This window comes from Pseudonaja textilis, chromosome 2 (genome assembly GCF_049901715.1).
Source record: "Pseudonaja textilis isolate UNSWEBS1 chromosome 2, rPseTex1.2, whole genome shotgun sequence".
In the NCBI taxonomy this organism is placed as follows: Eukaryota; Metazoa; Chordata; class Lepidosauria; order Squamata; family Elapidae; genus Pseudonaja; species Pseudonaja textilis.
This window is the reverse complement of record NC_141991.1, coordinates 194,263,500-194,282,622: the sequence shown is the minus strand read 5'-3', so window position 1 is coordinate 194,282,622 and position 19,123 is coordinate 194,263,500. Positions and strand designations below refer to the sequence as shown.

At 33.4% G+C, this 19,123-nt stretch overlaps 1 protein-coding gene across 1 annotated transcript in view; it reads right to left on the bottom strand.

Moving 5' to 3' along the window:
* Positions 1-819: 819 nt before the first annotated feature.
* PCSK5 (proprotein convertase subtilisin/kexin type 5) overlaps positions 820-19,123 on the bottom strand; it is a 135,174-nt gene continuing 116,870 nt past the window's right edge. Inside the window, exons 11-21 of the mRNA XM_026703821.2 lie at positions 18,098-18,215; positions 17,057-17,266; positions 16,116-16,252; positions 12,660-12,803; positions 12,080-12,182; positions 9,977-10,170; positions 7,902-7,986; positions 6,655-6,752; positions 6,068-6,197; positions 4,709-4,824; positions 820-1,357 (exon numbers count right to left, since the gene is read on the bottom strand). Coding sequence (XP_026559606.1) covers positions 1,242-1,357; positions 4,709-4,824; positions 6,068-6,197; positions 6,655-6,752; positions 7,902-7,986; positions 9,977-10,170; positions 12,080-12,182; positions 12,660-12,803; positions 16,116-16,252; positions 17,057-17,266; positions 18,098-18,215 — 1,451 coding nt within the window. The 3' untranslated portion in view covers positions 820-1,241. The remainder of the gene's footprint in view (positions 1,358-4,708; positions 4,825-6,067; positions 6,198-6,654; positions 6,753-7,901; positions 7,987-9,976; positions 10,171-12,079; positions 12,183-12,659; positions 12,804-16,115; positions 16,253-17,056; positions 17,267-18,097; positions 18,216-19,123) is intronic.

Below are 19,123 nucleotides of genomic sequence, written 5' to 3'. Positions count from 1 at the left end.
ATCCATGTATGCATCACACTTTAATAAATGCATGAAATATTTGGTAGGAAAAATTCGAGTTTCAGAAAGTATCAGTAAAAGGATCTAATGTTAGCTAAAGGAAAATAAGTGATAAACATAAAGGTACATAAAAGTAAATATGTAAAAAGAAATATCAACAGATTTTTGGAAAGATCTTTTTTAAAAACTGATGTGTGGTATATGTATTTTTGTTGAAGATAGTCTTAAGATTGAAATTAATTTGGTCTATTCATATTCCTCTATGTATATTAATGAACTGATATTTGATTGCTACTTACTGCTTTTTGACTCCTGATAAGATTATTTGGTTCACTTAAATTAGATATTATTTATTAAAATTATTTCCTTTAATTTTTATGTTTAACTTGCCTGAAGTCATGGCCCATATCCAAAGAAATATATTGGTATCAAAGTTTTAAAAGTGCACACTCTATCTGATGGATATTGGTGGATTCCAGTTTCAAGTATAAAAGCTACATTAAAAAAAGTCGGGGGGAAGGTACTTGCATCTTTCAGAGTTTATTCATACCAGAATGATGCCCTAACACTTCAAAACCTATCTTTAAAAACATACTGGTTGATCTGGCCAGAATTTGAAAAGCTGTTGGAGAATTTAGCAATGTGATAAAATGAATACAAGCAAATGCTACCCAACATACAAGAGCACTAAAAAAAAAAAAATACACCACCACTGTAATGCACGCAGAGCATGAGCTTCCAACAAAAAAAATGATATTTCTTTTCAGAGTTCTTCTCATTCTTATTACATGAGGACAAAAAAGAAAAGACTAATGCAAGTATGGTTTTTGTTTTGTTTTAATCCATTGTAAACTTGTGCTGTACTGTTGGCGCACTCTACACATCTTCAAGGGAAACAAGCAGAAAAAAAGGAAAGCAGATTTTTGTCAAAAAATAAAATAAAATCCAGGCATGTCCTTAAATTGACAGGAAGTCAAATGACTTTAATTTGGCATAAAATGCTTTGGTCACAACCTACTGACACTGTGATCCCAGATGTTTTGTTCTGAACACCCAGTAATGAAAGGTAGGCTCGTTGTAGTTTTATATTTTAAGTTCCAATATACAGTTCACTGCCTCCCCCAAAGGGGAGAAAGAGAAAGAGGATTAAAAAAAAATGGTTTGGGAGGGTTTCCCCATTTTTAATAATATGGATTAATCTATAAGTCTACCGGAACAAGAATGCCTGGAGAGAAGCCAAATCAACCTTTCAGTGTACATGTTCTGCAGCAAAGTTGCTGAAGTACTTTCCGCTGGCAAAGATTATTCTTTTTCACTAGCATACAGAAGCCGCCTTCTGCCCAAGACTCTTCCGTTGCTTCATGAGGTCATAGAGAGTGGAAGGAGGTTGAGTTTTGAACAGCATGGTGTCAGGTAGAGGGAGATTTAATTGGTCAGACAGGCAAATTTGATAGAAGAGATCATTCAGGAGCAGGTAGCAAATAGGAAATTGGGTTTCCATCAAAAGGGATTTCAGTCACAACAGCATTTGTTTTCAGGAAAATACATTGTGTTGTAGTAAGGAGTGATTTGTATCCATTTATGTAAGAAGAAAAAAAAGATCAGAAAAAGAAGTATTAGAAAACAGTGAAAAATGCAGTCAGAGATATCTTATTCAGTATTATGAATTTAAAAAAGAATACTAAACAGAAACACACAAGAATGCACACATAATTTTAAATCGTCCAGAATTTAATAGAACAGTATTCTGATTTTTTGGGGTGTGTGATCTCCAAAATGCTTATGGTGAAGATTCCTTCGTTCACAGTGCAATTACAAAGCATGATTTAGTGTAATATGCATCATAATCATTTTTTAAACTTATTCACTTGTTACTTTGTGGAGAAAATTCTTAGTCTGATTCAGGGTCTAGTGCATAAGTTTCCTACAATTTAAGAGAAAAAGCAATAAATAAGTTGAGTGGATTGTGTTCTTTGATCATTCACTTTGGGGAAAATTCAGAGATAAATAGCTGCCAATGGAAGAGTATTTGCTAGTGGAAATAGATTTTGTCTAGCCTAGCAGGTCCTTCTGACCCCACCAAACCCAACCCCTACTATAGAGCGATTGAAGGCTGCAGTCGGGAGGATTCAAAGGCGAAACTGAATATTATCCTGTCTTTGTGAAGAACATGAGTTTTCTATCTGATTTTAAGTCCAATCCCACATTCAAATAAATCTGTCAGTGTCCTGTTTATCATAATCCAAGCTGCTAAGCACTTTTTCCAAACAGTCAGTCAGTTAAAGGGATATTGCAATACTTGGTTGGTTTAGCAATTTTACTATGTACAAAAGCATGTGATTTTATACATGCTTTTTAAGGAGAACTATGAAAAAGATGGCGAAAAAAATTAAAATCATACTTGAAACTAAGATGTGCATTAAAAATATTGCTCACTGGAGGTTTGTTTTCTTAAATTCACTGTTAGTGGCAAATGCTGTAAAACTCACTGAACATAAAAATACTCTCGATAGCACTTGTGTATCTTGACATTGATACTGAAATCATTGTGCTGTTAAGAATCTTGCAACATTTTGAATGCTACTTAAACCAAAAGGGATGACAAGCAGAGGCCTAATGTCATGCGGACATTAATTCTCTGTAAATTCAGAGTTCTGCATATATTACTGCGATCATAAAAAAATCTTGCAGTTGCACAGTAAACCCTTGATTTAGCAGACCAGTGGGGAATGGGGTTGTCATTAAAGTAGATATCCATTAAATCCAAATGTCCTTTGTGAAAGCACATTTCATGAATTTTATGCGTATTATAGTTTTATAAATGGCAAAAGGGATTTTATCCATGAACAGAAACTTAAAGGTTATGGACAAAGTTTGTCTGTTGCATTTAAGATCTCCTAAAGGGTTTTAATTGAAGGTTTACTGTGGCTTAAATAATTTGATTTCCAAGTCATAAGTTCCTTTAAGTATCAGAAACTCCTCACTTCACCCCAAAATATAGCTTAAAATTATTCTGAGAATGTCAAGGGAAGCAATAGCCAAGATGTGAGTTAGACATCTTAGAATAGAGACTTTCAGTTTGGAGGAAATTGTAGTTGGATACAAATCATGAAGGGAAAACCTGGACAAGATATAAAACAATCAGAACAGGAACAGAGGTTTAAAGAAAAACAGATCACACATTAATAAATTGTCAAATACCATTTGGCTACAATGAAAAGAGCAAGAAGAAAAGCTGGTAGCATACAATAGTAGGTGATATAAAAAACTGAGTGTAGCAGCAGTTGTAACTGCAGATGAGAGGCAAAAACATTTGAAATGAAAGAAAAAATGCAAACTTTACACATTAAAACAAGCTGAAATGTACTATTTAGCATGAAAGTAGTGTGTTTCTTTTATCTACTTGATGATTATCCCAAGGTGCTTGGTGACATTTGAACAATGCAAAATTAAGACTCTTTTAGTAAACTTGGACCATTTGCCAATTAGCCTGTATGAATTTCTTTCCATTCAACAAAAGGTTTTAACAAGATGCACTATGGTCTGCTTTGTCACTGTGTACACTATTTTATTACAGCTGAATCACTCTAGATACTAATGAAACCAACTAGAACTTATTGCTTATTTTACTATCTCAGCATATCTTTAAAAGATAAATAAAAAGTACAGAGTATGGCTTGTTTCTGCCCCCCCCCCCATTATTTTTAACAGCAATTTTGCTCTAATCACCTGACCAGAAGGGAAAAGTCAAGAAACTTAAGTTGGTAGAATTTTTCTGGATTTTTCCCTTGGTCAGATCTGACACATTTTCAAATATTTATTCATTTAGTCAACTTCTCTCCCAAATCCAAATTTGGCCACATTCTGTTCTATTTTCAGATAGATAGACAATACAATTTCTTCAAAGATTCCTTTGGATTGGAAAGAAAAATGATTATACATTTAAAAGAAGGTACAACTTATGATGATCATTTTCTAGGAGTAGCAACAGGGCTTTTCCCTTGTTAAATTATTTTTTAATAAATGGTTGATTACATCTACTTATCCCTGTAGAAAAATCCTAGTACTCATTCCCAAGCCTCCTTCTGTTTTCTGCAATTTATTCCAGTACATAGAAGTACATTGGTCACATATGACCCCATTATTAGTCTAGTTGGAGCCTCCAAATGTTATCTACTCATACACTCAAGTCTTTCTAACACATCAGGAGGACACCAGAATTAAGAGAGCTGACCTTTGAGAATGAGGATTCAACTATAACTTTGAAGGGCTTTGAAAGGAAACCAATTGTTTCTGGTTGAGGATACTAATTTCTTTTTCAGGGAGTTGATACATATACTCACACACTATAGCAAAAGTGAAACTCCCACAATAAATAACAATTCTTTCCCAGTATTTCACATTTGGGGGACAATTTCAGTGTGTGATTTATTCTATCTTTGTTTGTTCTTTCATTCATGCAGTGTTAGATCTCTTGAATACTGTTTGTACATTCAATTTCTTCTCTGAAGCTTTTAAGCAAATATATGAAAATGTTCTTTTAGCTTATTGGTAAATGATAAGAATACAGAGCTGGAAGGATAGCCTATGTCTCTTCCTATTAGGAATAAAAACAATAAAACAGCTTTCCTGAGATTATTTTTAAAGTCCAAACAATATTAAACAGAGGAAAAATCAGAAAATTAGTTGGAGAAATAAATGCACTCACCATCTTTACAGACAAGACCAACTACACAAAGACCTGTATCTAAGATGTAGCCACTTGGACAACTTGTACAGTTTCTTTCTCCTGGACCACTACACCCAAAGCAGCTGACATCACATCTTAATGAAAAAAACAAAAACAAAAAACCCCAGCAAGTTATACATAGGACCCATGACGATTATTTCTCTTATAATAAAATAGTGCTTAATTTGATTCATATCTAGATTACTACAAGATTCTAAAATGTAGACGCCAACATGGAAAATAACAGCATAAACATTTAAATCACATAAGCCAACATACCTTTGCTCCTGTTTTACACCTCTGAGATCTTGAAGACTAATCATACACAAAGAAAACTGTGCATATCTTCAACATTTACACATAGTTAACTATAATCTAGTGGCCATGCCAAATAATCTGGCTGCTCAGAAATTTCAGTTAATTAATTTCCCTTTTATATGTCTGTTTTGGGACTAGAAAGCATTAGCATTTACATATATTATTCTCACCCCCCCCCTCACTTTTTTAGCTAGACAACCAATTCCATGATGACCCTCAACCCATGATTTCTGGATGAAAATAAAAATGAGATTGATGGGGAAGAATTCTCACCTGTGAATGGCTAATTGTATATGGTAAGGCTGTTGATCATTGTTAAATTTCACCACAGAGCATAATCATATTTTCATACTTCACAAAATTATGCATAACTCTCTGCCAACATCTTAACTTTGGCTTGGAAGGATCTGTGCTCTTAAAGATGTTCTAGAAATATTTTAAAGGATTCTAGATACCCAGAAGCTTCATTAATACAGCTTGAGTGGAAATTGCTACTAATGCTAGGTATAAGTTTGAATAATTATAAAAAGTTTAATAATAGGAATTATTTTTAGAAAATAGAATGCCTTTTCAGTGGGGAAATTTGTTTCTTGGTTACAGTTCACATATAGGAATCCCCTTTGGATTTTACTCTGCTAGTCATTGCTGACTATATTGGGCAGTGGTAATCTCCGTTTCAAGGCCATTGAGCCAGTCCTGTCTAAAGACATTTCCATGGTCATATGATCACCATGATATCATGGTCTGCTGTTTACCATCTCAGCAAAATGGTACCTATGTATCTACTCACATTTGCACGCTTTCTAACTGCTCAATTGGCAGGAGCTGGGGCAAGAACAGGAGCTCATCCTATTGTATGGTACTCAAGTACTGAACTTGGGCTGCTGGCTTTCAAGTTGACAAACCCAACATCTTAACCACTAAGTCACCTTTATGGTTCCCTTAGGGTTCACATATAAAATGGGTCAATTTTTGCATCTGATTTAAAATGTGACATAGCTTATAATGACCAAAACTTACCTTTTGCAAGTTTTATATCCATTTTCTAATGAGTGATCCAAATAGTAGCCATTGTGACAAGTTGCCACACATTTTCCATTCTCCATAAAATACTCTTCTGTACAATTGATGCAAGCATCTGCTCCTGGGCCTCAAAAGCCAACAAAACAAAAATGATAACAAAGTGCTATATCCTCAATAAAGTATAGATAATGGTTATTCACTAAATAATTTAGTAGCATGATTACTAATTTGGTGGGGTGAAAAGTGGTATTCTTCCATGTAAACAAAAATGTTAAAAAGACATTCAAGCTCATCCAATTATACTACTGGTCCCTCCTCATAATCTCACTGATTTGCTAGAACTACTGTTGGTTTGTTTTAGATTTGTTTTTCTTACTAATGTTGATAATACTTCTATTCCAGTACCATACATATTGAAGCTGTTCACACTATGATCAATGGGTATTATCTAAGCATGGCCTAATGACAACCTGCATTTCATATTTATGATAGTATTGTGTGTCTCTACAAAGCTTAATACTTATTCTATTTTGTTGCCAGGAAGGCATAAATTATTTAGTTAACAAAAATAATATTAGAAGTACCTTCACAAGAAGCACAGGAACGATGGCATGGCTCACAGTCTCTGCCATTATAATATTTCCCTGCTTCACAGCGTATAACACATCTTGTTCCTTGTAAACTACATAAAAAACACAAGGAGATTTAGATAATTTCTGCTAATATCTAAGAGGAAAAGAAAATACATTTATGCTTTATAGTGAGTTCAATGTATGCTATTTATTAAAGTCTCATTAAGGTGTATTTATAACTGATGTATTGCATCTCAGTCTGAAACTTAATACTGCAGGAAATACTTGCATTTTTTGAAAGCAAACAGACTTCTCAGCTGCTATGCTTAGTTATAAAGTGCAATTTTGTTATTAGCTGATGATTTTTTTTTAGATGCATGTCCCTTGTACTGGATAATTTAATATGGATATTTTAACAAATCACTTTAAGGCTGTTGCAGCTTTAATTTTTTTTTCCTCTCTGAAGTGATATGTGTACTGTAAGGAATACATATGTGCCTTAAAGAACATAACATATGTAATTAAAACATTACATTATAATGAGATAATTACATCATAGTTAGACCATGGTATCAATTTTATGTTGTGGTTTTTTTAATCAGTACAAGCAAGTATATATAGTATGTACCAGAAAAGTAAAGTGGCGAAGGAGTAACCCAATTCTTCAGTTGGAGTGGAATTAAATGTATCTTTTCAATTAAAAAAAAAAGTTGTTTCACTATTGCTTCTTCTACCTATCATCTAGCAATAGCTAATTCATTCAGATTATATTTTCCATGAAAAATAAGTACTGTTATATGTTGCAGACGCCAAAGCTACAAATTTTAGCCCTTTAAAGAAATCTTTCCTATTTTGTCTTCCAACTGTTGATTTTTGTATTATTTAGCCTGATTATGAACCTAAAAAACACAGAAGCTTTTGGGCCAATAAAATCAACAAAGATACATTTTAATTGTGGTTTTAAATGAAGATATGGAAATAGTTATAAAAACAAATTATTAATTATTTTTTCTATATGATAATTCTTAAATATTAGACATAGTGCAGAATGAGAATACAGTGGTTTTTATGTTCTACATACTAAAAGTTTTTTAATCCATGATTAATCCAGGACAATAAATGTATTTGCAAAAATATTTGCAAACAACTTGAAAAAATTCTTCACTTAAAAGCTAAATATAATGTGAAATATTGTTTTCTTCTGAAATGTTAGAAACTTCTTTCCCTATTATGTTAATTAAAGTCAAACATTTCCTTACCTTAGACCATATCTGCATTCTGTGCATGTATGAAATTCAGTGCATGACCTACAATTTTCACTGCATTTACGGCAGACAATCTTATCTAGAAAGAAATACAATGCAGAAAAAAAGTAAGATTAATCATATTCAAAAGTACATTAAATTAACACTTAAATAATTTACATCCCAGTAAATTATTTACATCTTATTTGTAATTGTAAATATATTTCCAAGGTGTCATTACATCTGGAAAAATACTGTTCAAGAAATTCTGCTTTGTGTCATTTACTTATAGCAAGCCTGCTTAGTAACATCAAAAGATACTCATTTTTAAAAATAGGATACATAACTTACATGAATATGGATATATTACAGGTAGTCCTTGACTTACAGCAGTTTGCTTAACGACCATTCGAAGTTACAACGGCACTGAAAAAAGTGACTTATGACCATTTTTTACATTTATAACCGTTGCAGTATCCCCATGGTCATGTGGTTTACATTTGGATGATTAGCATCTGACTCACATTTATGATGGTTGCAGTGTACCTTTTGAGATCTTCTGACAAGCAAAGTCAATGGGGAAAACCAGATCCACTTAACGACCGTGCTGCTTTTATGACAACTGCAGTGATTCACTTAACAAATGTGGCAAGAAAAGATGGAAAATGGGACAAAACTCACTTAACAAATTTCTCACTTAGCAACATAAATTTTGGGCTCAATTGTGGTCATAAGTTGAGGAATACCTGTATTCCAAATTATATAACAATTATACAGCAGAGTAAAGTATGCTTTATAGAATGAAGCACATATGGATGTATACTATTCTCTAATGATTACTGTGTGGGAAATGGAAATGGATGAAAATGATTTTTTGAAATTTGAAATTATCCTTTGAATCAGATTACTCCAATGTTGCAGGCATAAACAGTGCCCACCTGTATTGTACTCCTGGAACAGTCTAGCAGTTTGTTCTCATCATGGCCAACCAATTGCCTAACGCTAATAGCAATTGATCCCCATTATTTCCACTAATTGGACTAACTTTATTTTTTTAAGCCAGCCAAGCTTGTAGATGGCACCATAGTTCATGGCAAATTTTTTTGAAGTAGAATTATATATTGTGTGAAAATTTTTTTGGTTTGTTTGTCCTGATTCTTCCAGGATTCAATTCCATAGGATGATCTTTGTTTCCAGTGTTTGGGGAAAGGGAAACAGCTTCTTCTTGTCCATTTTATGCACACCATGCATAATTCTATACTCCTCCATCAGGTTCCCACTCATTTGCTTTTTTTCTGCTCTAAAAACTCACAAATATTGCAACCTTGTTTTCATGAGGAAGCTACTTGATCATATTAGTTGCTCTGCTCTGAATTTTTCTGGCTCTTCTAAATCTTTTTTAGAGCTTCCCACAATATTCCAGATGTAGTTGCATCATTGATTTAGATATTAACATTTGAGTGCAGGATTGCCATATCTATTTTCAAAATGATTTCTTATTATTCCTAACATGCTGTTGGCCCTATTTTTAAAGCACTGTTGGCACCTTCAATGAACTGTTAAACCTTGCTATACCATACCAAAATGTCCACATGATATCATACCGAACCATATATTTTCCTTGCCTTCATTTCAGAAACTTGGCAACATTATTATATAAAGACTATCTTAAGCTACTTAGAAATTAAAACCCCATTATTGTACTGTGTCACATCAAGCAAAATCACCTCTTTTGTAGTTACAATATAACTTTATTTTTTGCTTACCCATAAATACCAAATGATCTGCTATGAAGATCTTTCTTACTCTCATCTGACTTTAATATTTCAAAATCACATAATCTTCTTTGTTCAATCAAGCTTTGAATAATAGTTTATCTGTTTGCTTATGCACTGATTTGATTTGATTTTCAAGACTGTCCAGTCAATCCACATTTGAGTTATTTGGTATATAATTCTAAAGTTCTGATTAAATTTCACAGAATTCAAAATGAAATGAACAGCAGTATATTAAATGTACTGCATATAAGTATTTAATTTTACAGTTCCTTCCAATATTATAACAACTGAATAATGTAAAAAAAATCTTACTGTTATCCAGGTAAAAGCCGTCTGGGCAGGAGGTAATACAACTTCTAGATTCTTCATTGATAAAGTAACCAGGTTTACAGGTACTACATTGATCACTGTGACTTCCAAAACATGTTTCACAGTTGGGTGCACACTTTTTACAACGTTTCTTGTCTGCGCTATAGTGACCAGGTGGACAGTTGGGAACACAGATTCTTTATTGTAAAAAAACAATAAGAGATAGAGATGGTATTGAGCTATACGGAATTAATCAGGTAACAAATAATTTTGTTTGGATAACAAAAACAGAACAATGGTTTCCCAATACTAGAGCTGGATACAGTATAAACCAAACACTTCTTTTTGTCTAAACAAACACATCTCAATTCACTTCCAATCTTAATTGGACAAAGCGATATAACTGTACATATGCAATATTTAAGATAAAAAGTTGCATTTTAGATGAGCATGATTTACAAAAATTAAGATGCAAATCTTTTAGTAAATGTATCATTGGTCCAAATCAATTCAAAAACCCCATCCTCCATGACAAAATTTCAAGTGTGCATTTCTAACCTTGTTGAACTCTTTACAATGTTCAAGTTATTTTTTAAAAGTGGCATAAAGTAGAATTTAGATAAATATATGGATAGAGAAAAAATATTGCAAAGAATGTAGTCCCAAGACAGAAAGGCATTATTACAATCAAAGGAAAAAGAAAAAATGCAGAATAATTTTGATGGAAATAAAATGTTTTAGAAGTAGGTGAGGAGTGGTAAATAAGGAGCTTCCAACTGAGCAAATAGATTTGAAAATAAGTGATGAAATGATTTGGCATGAAACTAAAAGGGAATGCTAGAAGGAGCATTTTACGGATTTGTATGGGAATGAAAGTGATATGTCAAAGTGTGGAAGTAAAACAAATGCTATAAATGTTACTGTCCAAGAAAAACATAAAAATGAACTAATAAATAAGAACGTTAAAAAATAATAAGACTGCTGTGTAACTAATGGTGTAACTATTAACATATGCGATTTTCTAATGGAATCACCTTACAATGTGATTAGTATGGGATGAAGACTACATCTGTGTCTGACAATTAGAAAAATGTTACCATGATTTCCGTGTACAAAGGGAAAGGCAGAAAAACTGAATGCAAAATCTCTAGGAAATTTATTAAGTATGCCTATGCCTAAGATCATCGGCAGAATTCTGGCACCGATTTGTAAAATCAGAGGGCTACACTGATATATAGTGAATGCTATCTTAACTCATGCTTTTAATATCTTTGGCTTACTATTTCTTCCTTCCTTTGTGTGCTCTCCATAACACTGCTTATCTGAAATGAGAATAGTATGTATGTATGTATGTATGTCATTAAGATTGTAATATATGTATTTTCATATAATGGATAGCGATGTTAATGTGTTATTTAGACAGGCGTTCAAAATTCTGCTGTTATTTCCTACAGTAACAAAACAGCATTCCTAGAAATCCTGCATTTTTCTTTTTTGACTGGGCCCTCTTGACCTCAAAAGGTGACATCACTCTTGAAAGTCTCTCCAAGTTTCTTTCTGTCCTACCTTATTTTAAACCAAATCTAGGTGGGGTTATTTTGAATTTCTTTCTCATCTCTGGACTATATAATCTCTTGTCCAAGTTCTTCCATGAAAGCTCTTTCGTACTTTCCCAAAGATCAGTTCTAAATTCCTCTACAATAACATACATTTAACCTTGTATGGAAATTCCAACTTTAGCAACAATTTACAGTATAGCGATGATGAAAAAGCGGTTTTATGACCAGTTCCTCACATTTACAACTTTGCAGATGTTGATCAAAAAATAAAATAAAAATCCAAAGTAAGATTGTAAACACAGTTGCTGATTCACTTAGCAACTGCTTCATTTGGCAACCAAGTTGCCAGGCTCAATTAAGATAGCTAAACGAGGACTACCTATAGTCAGCTGATTGTGTAATGTTTTATACTATGCTAAATGGGATAATACCAGAAATGAAGCCATCTTGGTATAATCTAATAACAGTTTTCTAAATAGGAATTCTGACTAGTTTCACACTAGCTTATTGCATGTATATTGTATGAGAAGTAATAACTGTTTCATACCGTGTATTGTTTTTAGACTTATAGTAATAGTGTAGGCAGTCATTGCAATGGTCTGGCCCTGGTCCACCACATCCAACCTTACTGCACTCTGCATTGCAGGGACCTTTGAAAAAAGACAAAGAATCCTTGTATTTTTATTGCCTTATAGAAATTACTTCAAGGCCATTTCGTATCAGATAGCTTGGAAGTTAAAAAAAAAAATCAAAACTGAAAATATTGCACACACACATCCACATGTATGTATAATTTTTATTAAAAATTTTAAACAAGAAGGTAAAAGCTAACACAAACCAATAGAAAGGAAAAAGAAAAAGTAAAAAACAAAGTACAAGCAAAGAAATAAAAGTTGAAGGAAAGTAGAAAAGAAAATATAAAGTGGCTTGTAAAATATTGTTCATAGCAGTTATAAAGGCAAATATTCAAAATATCTATAAGAACGTAAGTTATAAGAAAAAGTATTGAATAGAAATCAAAGTTACGAGAGATCTCTTTTCTGGCTTGGTTGAGGAAATGGATAAAGGGCAAGAAAAAAAGCTTGCTGTATTAATGATATTATTTTAAATATAATAATTAATGTTACCTGAGTAGTCATCTAGTCCATAATCTTCCGTAGGGTCTTCAATTGGACTCATGCGTACTCGTTCGCCTTTTAAAAAATCATTTCTTGGGGAGTAAGGCTGTATGGATGTCCCGTAAAGTACTAAGGACCATTCTTTCAATTTACCTAGGTGAATCATATTGGGAAGACATGAAATTCCATGAGGAAATGTATTCTCTTTGATATTTATGGCAGCATATTTCAAAGAACTGTCAACTTTACCTGTTGCTGTTGAAACTATCTGGCTCAGGACACGAGGGATGAACTGCCCAATGAAGAAGAGAAGAGAAGAAACACTCTACTCACTGTTGCAATTGGGGGAGCTCTTCCTCCCTCCCTCACAGAACCTATTGAGATGAGCTGCCCTGTGAGGAAGTGCCGGACGATCAACTGTTCTGGAAGTGGTAGGATCATCTGGCTCTTTGTATAAAGGATTCACTACAGCAGTGTTTGCTAGTTATCTCTTTCCTGTTATTCCTCTTTTTATTTTTTCCTCTCTGCTGTGCCTTTTTAGATGTCAAGCCTAAAATGTTTCATTATTCTGCATGGAGTGGTTAATATTGTTGTAAATATGTTAATACAAAACATTGTTTTTTCTTTTCTTGCATCTCTTCAAACCTACCAATATGAATTTGCAATTTTAGTATTAGGAGGAAGACAGGAAAGTAGGTTTTGAAATGCTGTAATAAATAAGCATTATAATAAAATATCACACTTATTCAAATAGTTTATTTAAAATTATTTTTATTATTTATATATGGAACTGGAAATATCAAGAATTCCTTGAGTTAATATCAACTCCTGGTGATTATATAGACACATTATACAGTTTTCTTGGCAATAGTATGGAATGGTTTGTCACTTTTTCATTCTTAGGTTTTGTTTTTGCTAGCCTTCTGCCCTAGTCTTCCTGGCAATCTCCTATCCAAGTGCTTATTAGATTCAATCTGCTTAGCATTTTCATGATAAGCAAAAGTTGTCATATGTGTTGCATATGAGAATATGCAACACATTTAAATTATATTGCTGCTTATGCTCAGTCTTTCTAACTCCAAAAATTATTAAACATAATTTCCAGGTAGAGTTTTCTTTGGTGTGAATGAATTAAGAGATGATAAAATATGAGAAGATTGTAGCAAAGGAATTGTTCTTCATACAACTATGTCACTTCATTGTTATGTAGGAATTAATATGACTAAAACACATTATTCCATAGGCAGAGTTTCATATTTCATCAGTTACAATGCTGTTCAAAGCAAACAACACATTCAATTGCAAATGATGAAATGCTGAACAAATAACAATACCAGATCAAATGATGTTTATGTGTGAATTGGATCCTGACCATTTAAATAAAATACTTAACTAAAAGAATTTGTAGCAAAAATGAAAAATGAGATGATTCAGAGGGTAAAATTATTGGTGACTACTCTGTAATCTTGGGCATGAGAAAAAGATATTTCTATCCATATTTTTAGCACCAGGAATTCCTGTACAGCCAATCAATATTACAACAAATAGCCCATTATCAGTGAAGAGTTGACAACCAAATATTCACTCCTATTAATATCAGCATCCTACGTTTGCACAAAATAGCTATAGCAGTATAATCCAGTCAGCCCTTTGAAGTAGTGCAGACAAGAATAATAAATCATGAATACTGGCACTGTCATTATTATAAGGTAGCAATATCAATAGCACTTAGACTTATATACTGCTTGATAGTGCTTTAAAGCCCTCTCTAAGTGGTTTACAGTGTCAGCATGTTGTTCCCAACAATCTGGATACTCATTTTACTGATCTCAGAAGGATGAAAGGCTGAGTCAACCTTGAGTCAGTAAAACTTCAACTGCTAAACTGCTGGCAGCTGGCAGTCAGCCTGCACTACTGTATTCTAACTACTGCACCACCATGGCTCCAATAACAGAAAATTTAGTCTGAAACCCATTTTCCCTTGCTTTCCTTACCTTTCCAGAAAAGTAGAGAAAGTTCCTTATGAGTCATTCTTATGTTATTTCTCCTTCTGTAGATTGAGATAACTTTTACATGACCATCATCTAGTCCAGTGGCCCCCAACCCTTTGGGCACTAGGGACTGGTTCCATGGAGAGAGGTTTTTCCATAGACCAGAGGTGGTGTGGTTTTGCATGCTGCCTGCATCCTGTGGGTGGGACTTTGCTTGCTTGCATGGCTGATTGCTGGCATGACATGGTGCTGGTTCACAGACTGGGAGTTAGAGACCCCTAGTCCACTTTATGTCTCTTCCCGATGTTTCCCAGTCATTTCCACATATTTCAAATTCTGAATGCAAAACCTTTTGTTGTATCAATCTTTAATTAAAGAAATAGTAGTGGCAAATAACTTCAGCAGTTCCAGAAGCATGGGGTTGTTTGAAGCATTCCGTTTCTATTTAATATCTCACAAAACCAGCGGGTAGGTCTATCCTTTGTCACAGAGTTTTTAATGGTAATTTTGTGATTTGTGAGCTGCCCATGTATTTGAGTTTAAGATACAAAAATATGTAAATATTCTAGATGAATAAATAAGCTGTTCTGCATATGATTGTATGTATAGTCTGAATTACAAGCAACTGATAGGATACTGCTGACTTATATATGAGGCATCCCCATTGTTTTTGCTCTCTAATCCTCAGAAACCATTTGATGTCTTTGCTAATGTGAAATGCTGACATCAAGAAGTGAAAATTACACCCCAACCGAAACTCATTTAGGGCCCACAGCAATCCAAAATCTTACTCTCTACAGCACCCAAAAGGAAGAGATGGAAAATTGAAACTTCTCTAGGCTTTTCTTATTACCCCCTTCTGATATTGAAGAGAATGGAGAGGCTGACAAAAACAAAACAAAACTTACCATTATTTTTCTGTTCATTTTCTCTGAGCAGAACAGAGAGAGTTTCAAAACCTTAAAGCTTGTATTTGCTGTAACCTGAACCTCAAGTTGTAGAAGGTGAGGCAAGGTAAGATTTCTCTCCTAGCTTCGCAGCAATCTCAATTAAACTACAGCTGATCTAATCAACTGAGTTATCTAACGTTATTACATAGAAACACAGAAATCTGAAGCTGCTTTATAAATGCCTCAGAATCCTGTAGTTGAAATGCTGTTAGTTAAATCTCTGTGAAAAAGCATTTTATGGTGTCAAAATTGGAGGTTAATACTTCTTTTGTCATCTCCACAATTGGAGTATCACCCAATCTTCCCAGCAGATATCATGAGTGTGTAAAAGTCATTTGATGATTAATACCAAGGTTTTCTGGCTATTGATGCTGGAAGGCTTTGATATATAGCAAAAGAGGTTTCACTTTTTGAGTCTAAACAATATTTTATCTTTATAACCCAACTCAGCAACTACACTGTGCTATATTACATTGAATAGATAAAAAGTAAAGTGAATAACCAATAGAATAACTTGTTCCTACCTGGAGTCTTTACATTTCTTAGTTGAGATGGAGTATCATAGATTTCTAAAATCCAATCACCTGCTGCTTTTTCACCCCAGCAGTGAGTTGTCATGAACTCCCAGTTTTTAAAACCTTCCATAGAATGGTCAAATAATCTTTTAAAGAAAAGCACAACAATGTATGTATAAACACAGAATAAAAATATATTTATTAAAAATTGCATTTAATGCAATTGATCATAATCTATATGGGTTTGTGTCAGACTCCAACATCTTTAAGTAAAGAATATAGGGATCTTCATAAGAATTCTGGAAGTCATGCTGCATTTTGGAACCACTAGCTATGACCCAACTTTTATGAGTATAAATGCTAATATAAATGGTCAAATTGCACAAATATTCTGTTAATAAATCTAACAATAATAAAGCACAAACATTTAAAAAAATTAGAAGTTTGTGAACTATAAGTGACATTATTCATATGGTCTGGCATGATTTTATTTTAATATATCTAACCTATGTATGCCATAATTGTGAAATAAGAAAGTGGACATTAACTCTTAGCTATCATTGCCAAATTATTAATGAATAATAATGGACCAAGTGTAATACTATTTATGTTTTTCAGTTTCTTCTGAATTAATAAGTCAATATACAAGCAATCATGGAGACAAATTTTCATAAAGATTTATTTTTTCTTTCAACTGTTTTTTTTGAACTACTGTTCTTATTCTACTCTTTCGTAATTTGCAATTATCATTCCCAGTATTGAACAAAACTTTTGCAAAAGATTACTGTTATTTTTGCCTCTGTTAATGCTCATAACAAAATTTGAGATTTCCACTTGATTTCCATCCATTTCCTGAGTGGTTCCTCAATTTATCTTTTTAAAAAGTTCATACATTTTTTAAGCGCACCCAATTTGGAAAATGAACTTCCATAAAATTGAAAGTTAAGTACCTGTTGGACAATAGCTGAGATCTTGTTCCAGAAGGAGAGGTTAAATAAATTGCCAGATCACCTCTCCGAGGATGTGTAATAGTGATTCGTACCACCACATGTTCCAGATATATTACATGGTGATTGGCATTGTCTGCACATCCTGTGGCTTTGTATATTGAACGAACGCCATTATCTGGTCCATTACGAATATTATCTGGTCGTATTGTTCTGTTTGAAAAATACATGCCAAATTAAATATCCAATGACTATGATAAATTTATCATATCTAAAACATCTCTGAAATACAGCTAGTCCTCAACCTACAACAGTTCATTTAGTGACTGTTTGAGGTTACAATGGCACTGAAAAAAGTGACTCAACCAATTTTCACGCTTACAACCATTGCAGCATCCCCATGGTCACATGATCAAAATTGGGGTGATTGGCATGCATTTACAATTATTGCACTAACCTAGGGTCATGAAATCACCATTTGTAACCTTCCCAGCTGGCTTATGACAAGCAAAGTCAATCAGGGAAAGCCAAATTTGCTTAACAATGCCATGATTCACTTAAATACTGCAGTGATTCACTTAACAACTGTGGCAGAAAAGGTAGTAAAATGGGGCTCACGTGACAACTGTCTTGCTTAGCAGTGGAAATTTTGGGCTCAATTGTGGTCATACATTGAGAACTACTTGTATATTTTTTCCTCCTCTCTCTGTCTGTGTAAGGCTGTGAGAATCATTTGGAGAAGTGCTTAATAAACCTACTGAAGCTTATGAACCTATTACCTGTTACTCCCTTGAAAAGTGGCATGGATAATTCAAAGGCTCCCCTACATTGTTTGAGTATCCATAGACTGAATAAGCATGGAACATGTACAAACAGCACACAGAAACTCTTATTGAGCATAATTTGCACTAATTTTTTTTTTCAGCAAAGGAGCAAAGAAGATCCTGTTTAACAACTAGCTTATAAAAACATTCATGTAAAAAAAAATAGCCACCATTCGCAGTCTCAGTAAACATATTGGTCAATATCTTTAATAAATGTTACTTGATCTGTCGATCTGTGTTTTCAATGCAGACATGCTGTGGAGGGACTGTTGTCCACTTTTCTGCTTCTACCACCATGGCTTCAGCATCCATCAGTCCATATCCATATAAATGGCTGACTACAAAACATAAAACATTATTCTAATCTCGGAGTAGTTAATTTTGTTTTCGTACAACTCAAAGATTTATACTCTGTTTAATTCCTTTTACTCAAATATACATTGTTTCATAATACCACACGTATCCTGTCTTCTTAAAACTGCCAGCTAGAGCTGCAATAATTGGTCTGATAATATTTATTATTAATGTAGGTTTTGGGTTTGATGTTTACATATATGATCAGTTTATTTTTCTCCATATGATTTTTGCAATCAGGGCAAAGATAGTGAAAGGCATCACTATCAGGAGAAAGCTCCACTATATGGAGAAAGCTGTAGAAAATTAGATAAAGAATTTAAAAAGGTGATGGGAATAATTCTTGGAAGCAGAACATATATGTTTTAATTTATCCCATGCTCAATACATCCTGAGTTTTGTGGGTTAAATTTATGAGTTATAATTACTACCAGCCCTGAGATTGTCTTGTTGGCTTTATCTAATGACACACAATTTAGCAAGTCCAGCTAATAGTTTGTCAAAGTATTAGAGATAAGAGTTACGTCTTTAATAACCATTATTAATCAATGATACACAAATATCATGATAGAGATTAAAGTGTTGTATTCAAAGCAGGGTAAATTATGGGCTTAATACTCCATTAACAATTTACACTGTAAGTTTTAAGAATAGAACTGGGACTGCTCTCCATGTTAGGAAATAAATTGCAGTACTTTGAGGACTGATATCAGTAAATCTGATGGATTATTTGGAGAAATACACATTACTTTTTAAAAACCAAGATCTTTGTATTATTCCCATCAAAAAATAGCCAAAATCTATTCATATGGTCACTTTTTTAAAAATTCATTTTTTCATTCTTGGAAAAAAGATTATCACTCAATACTATAATGTCTAGTTTAATTTGCCA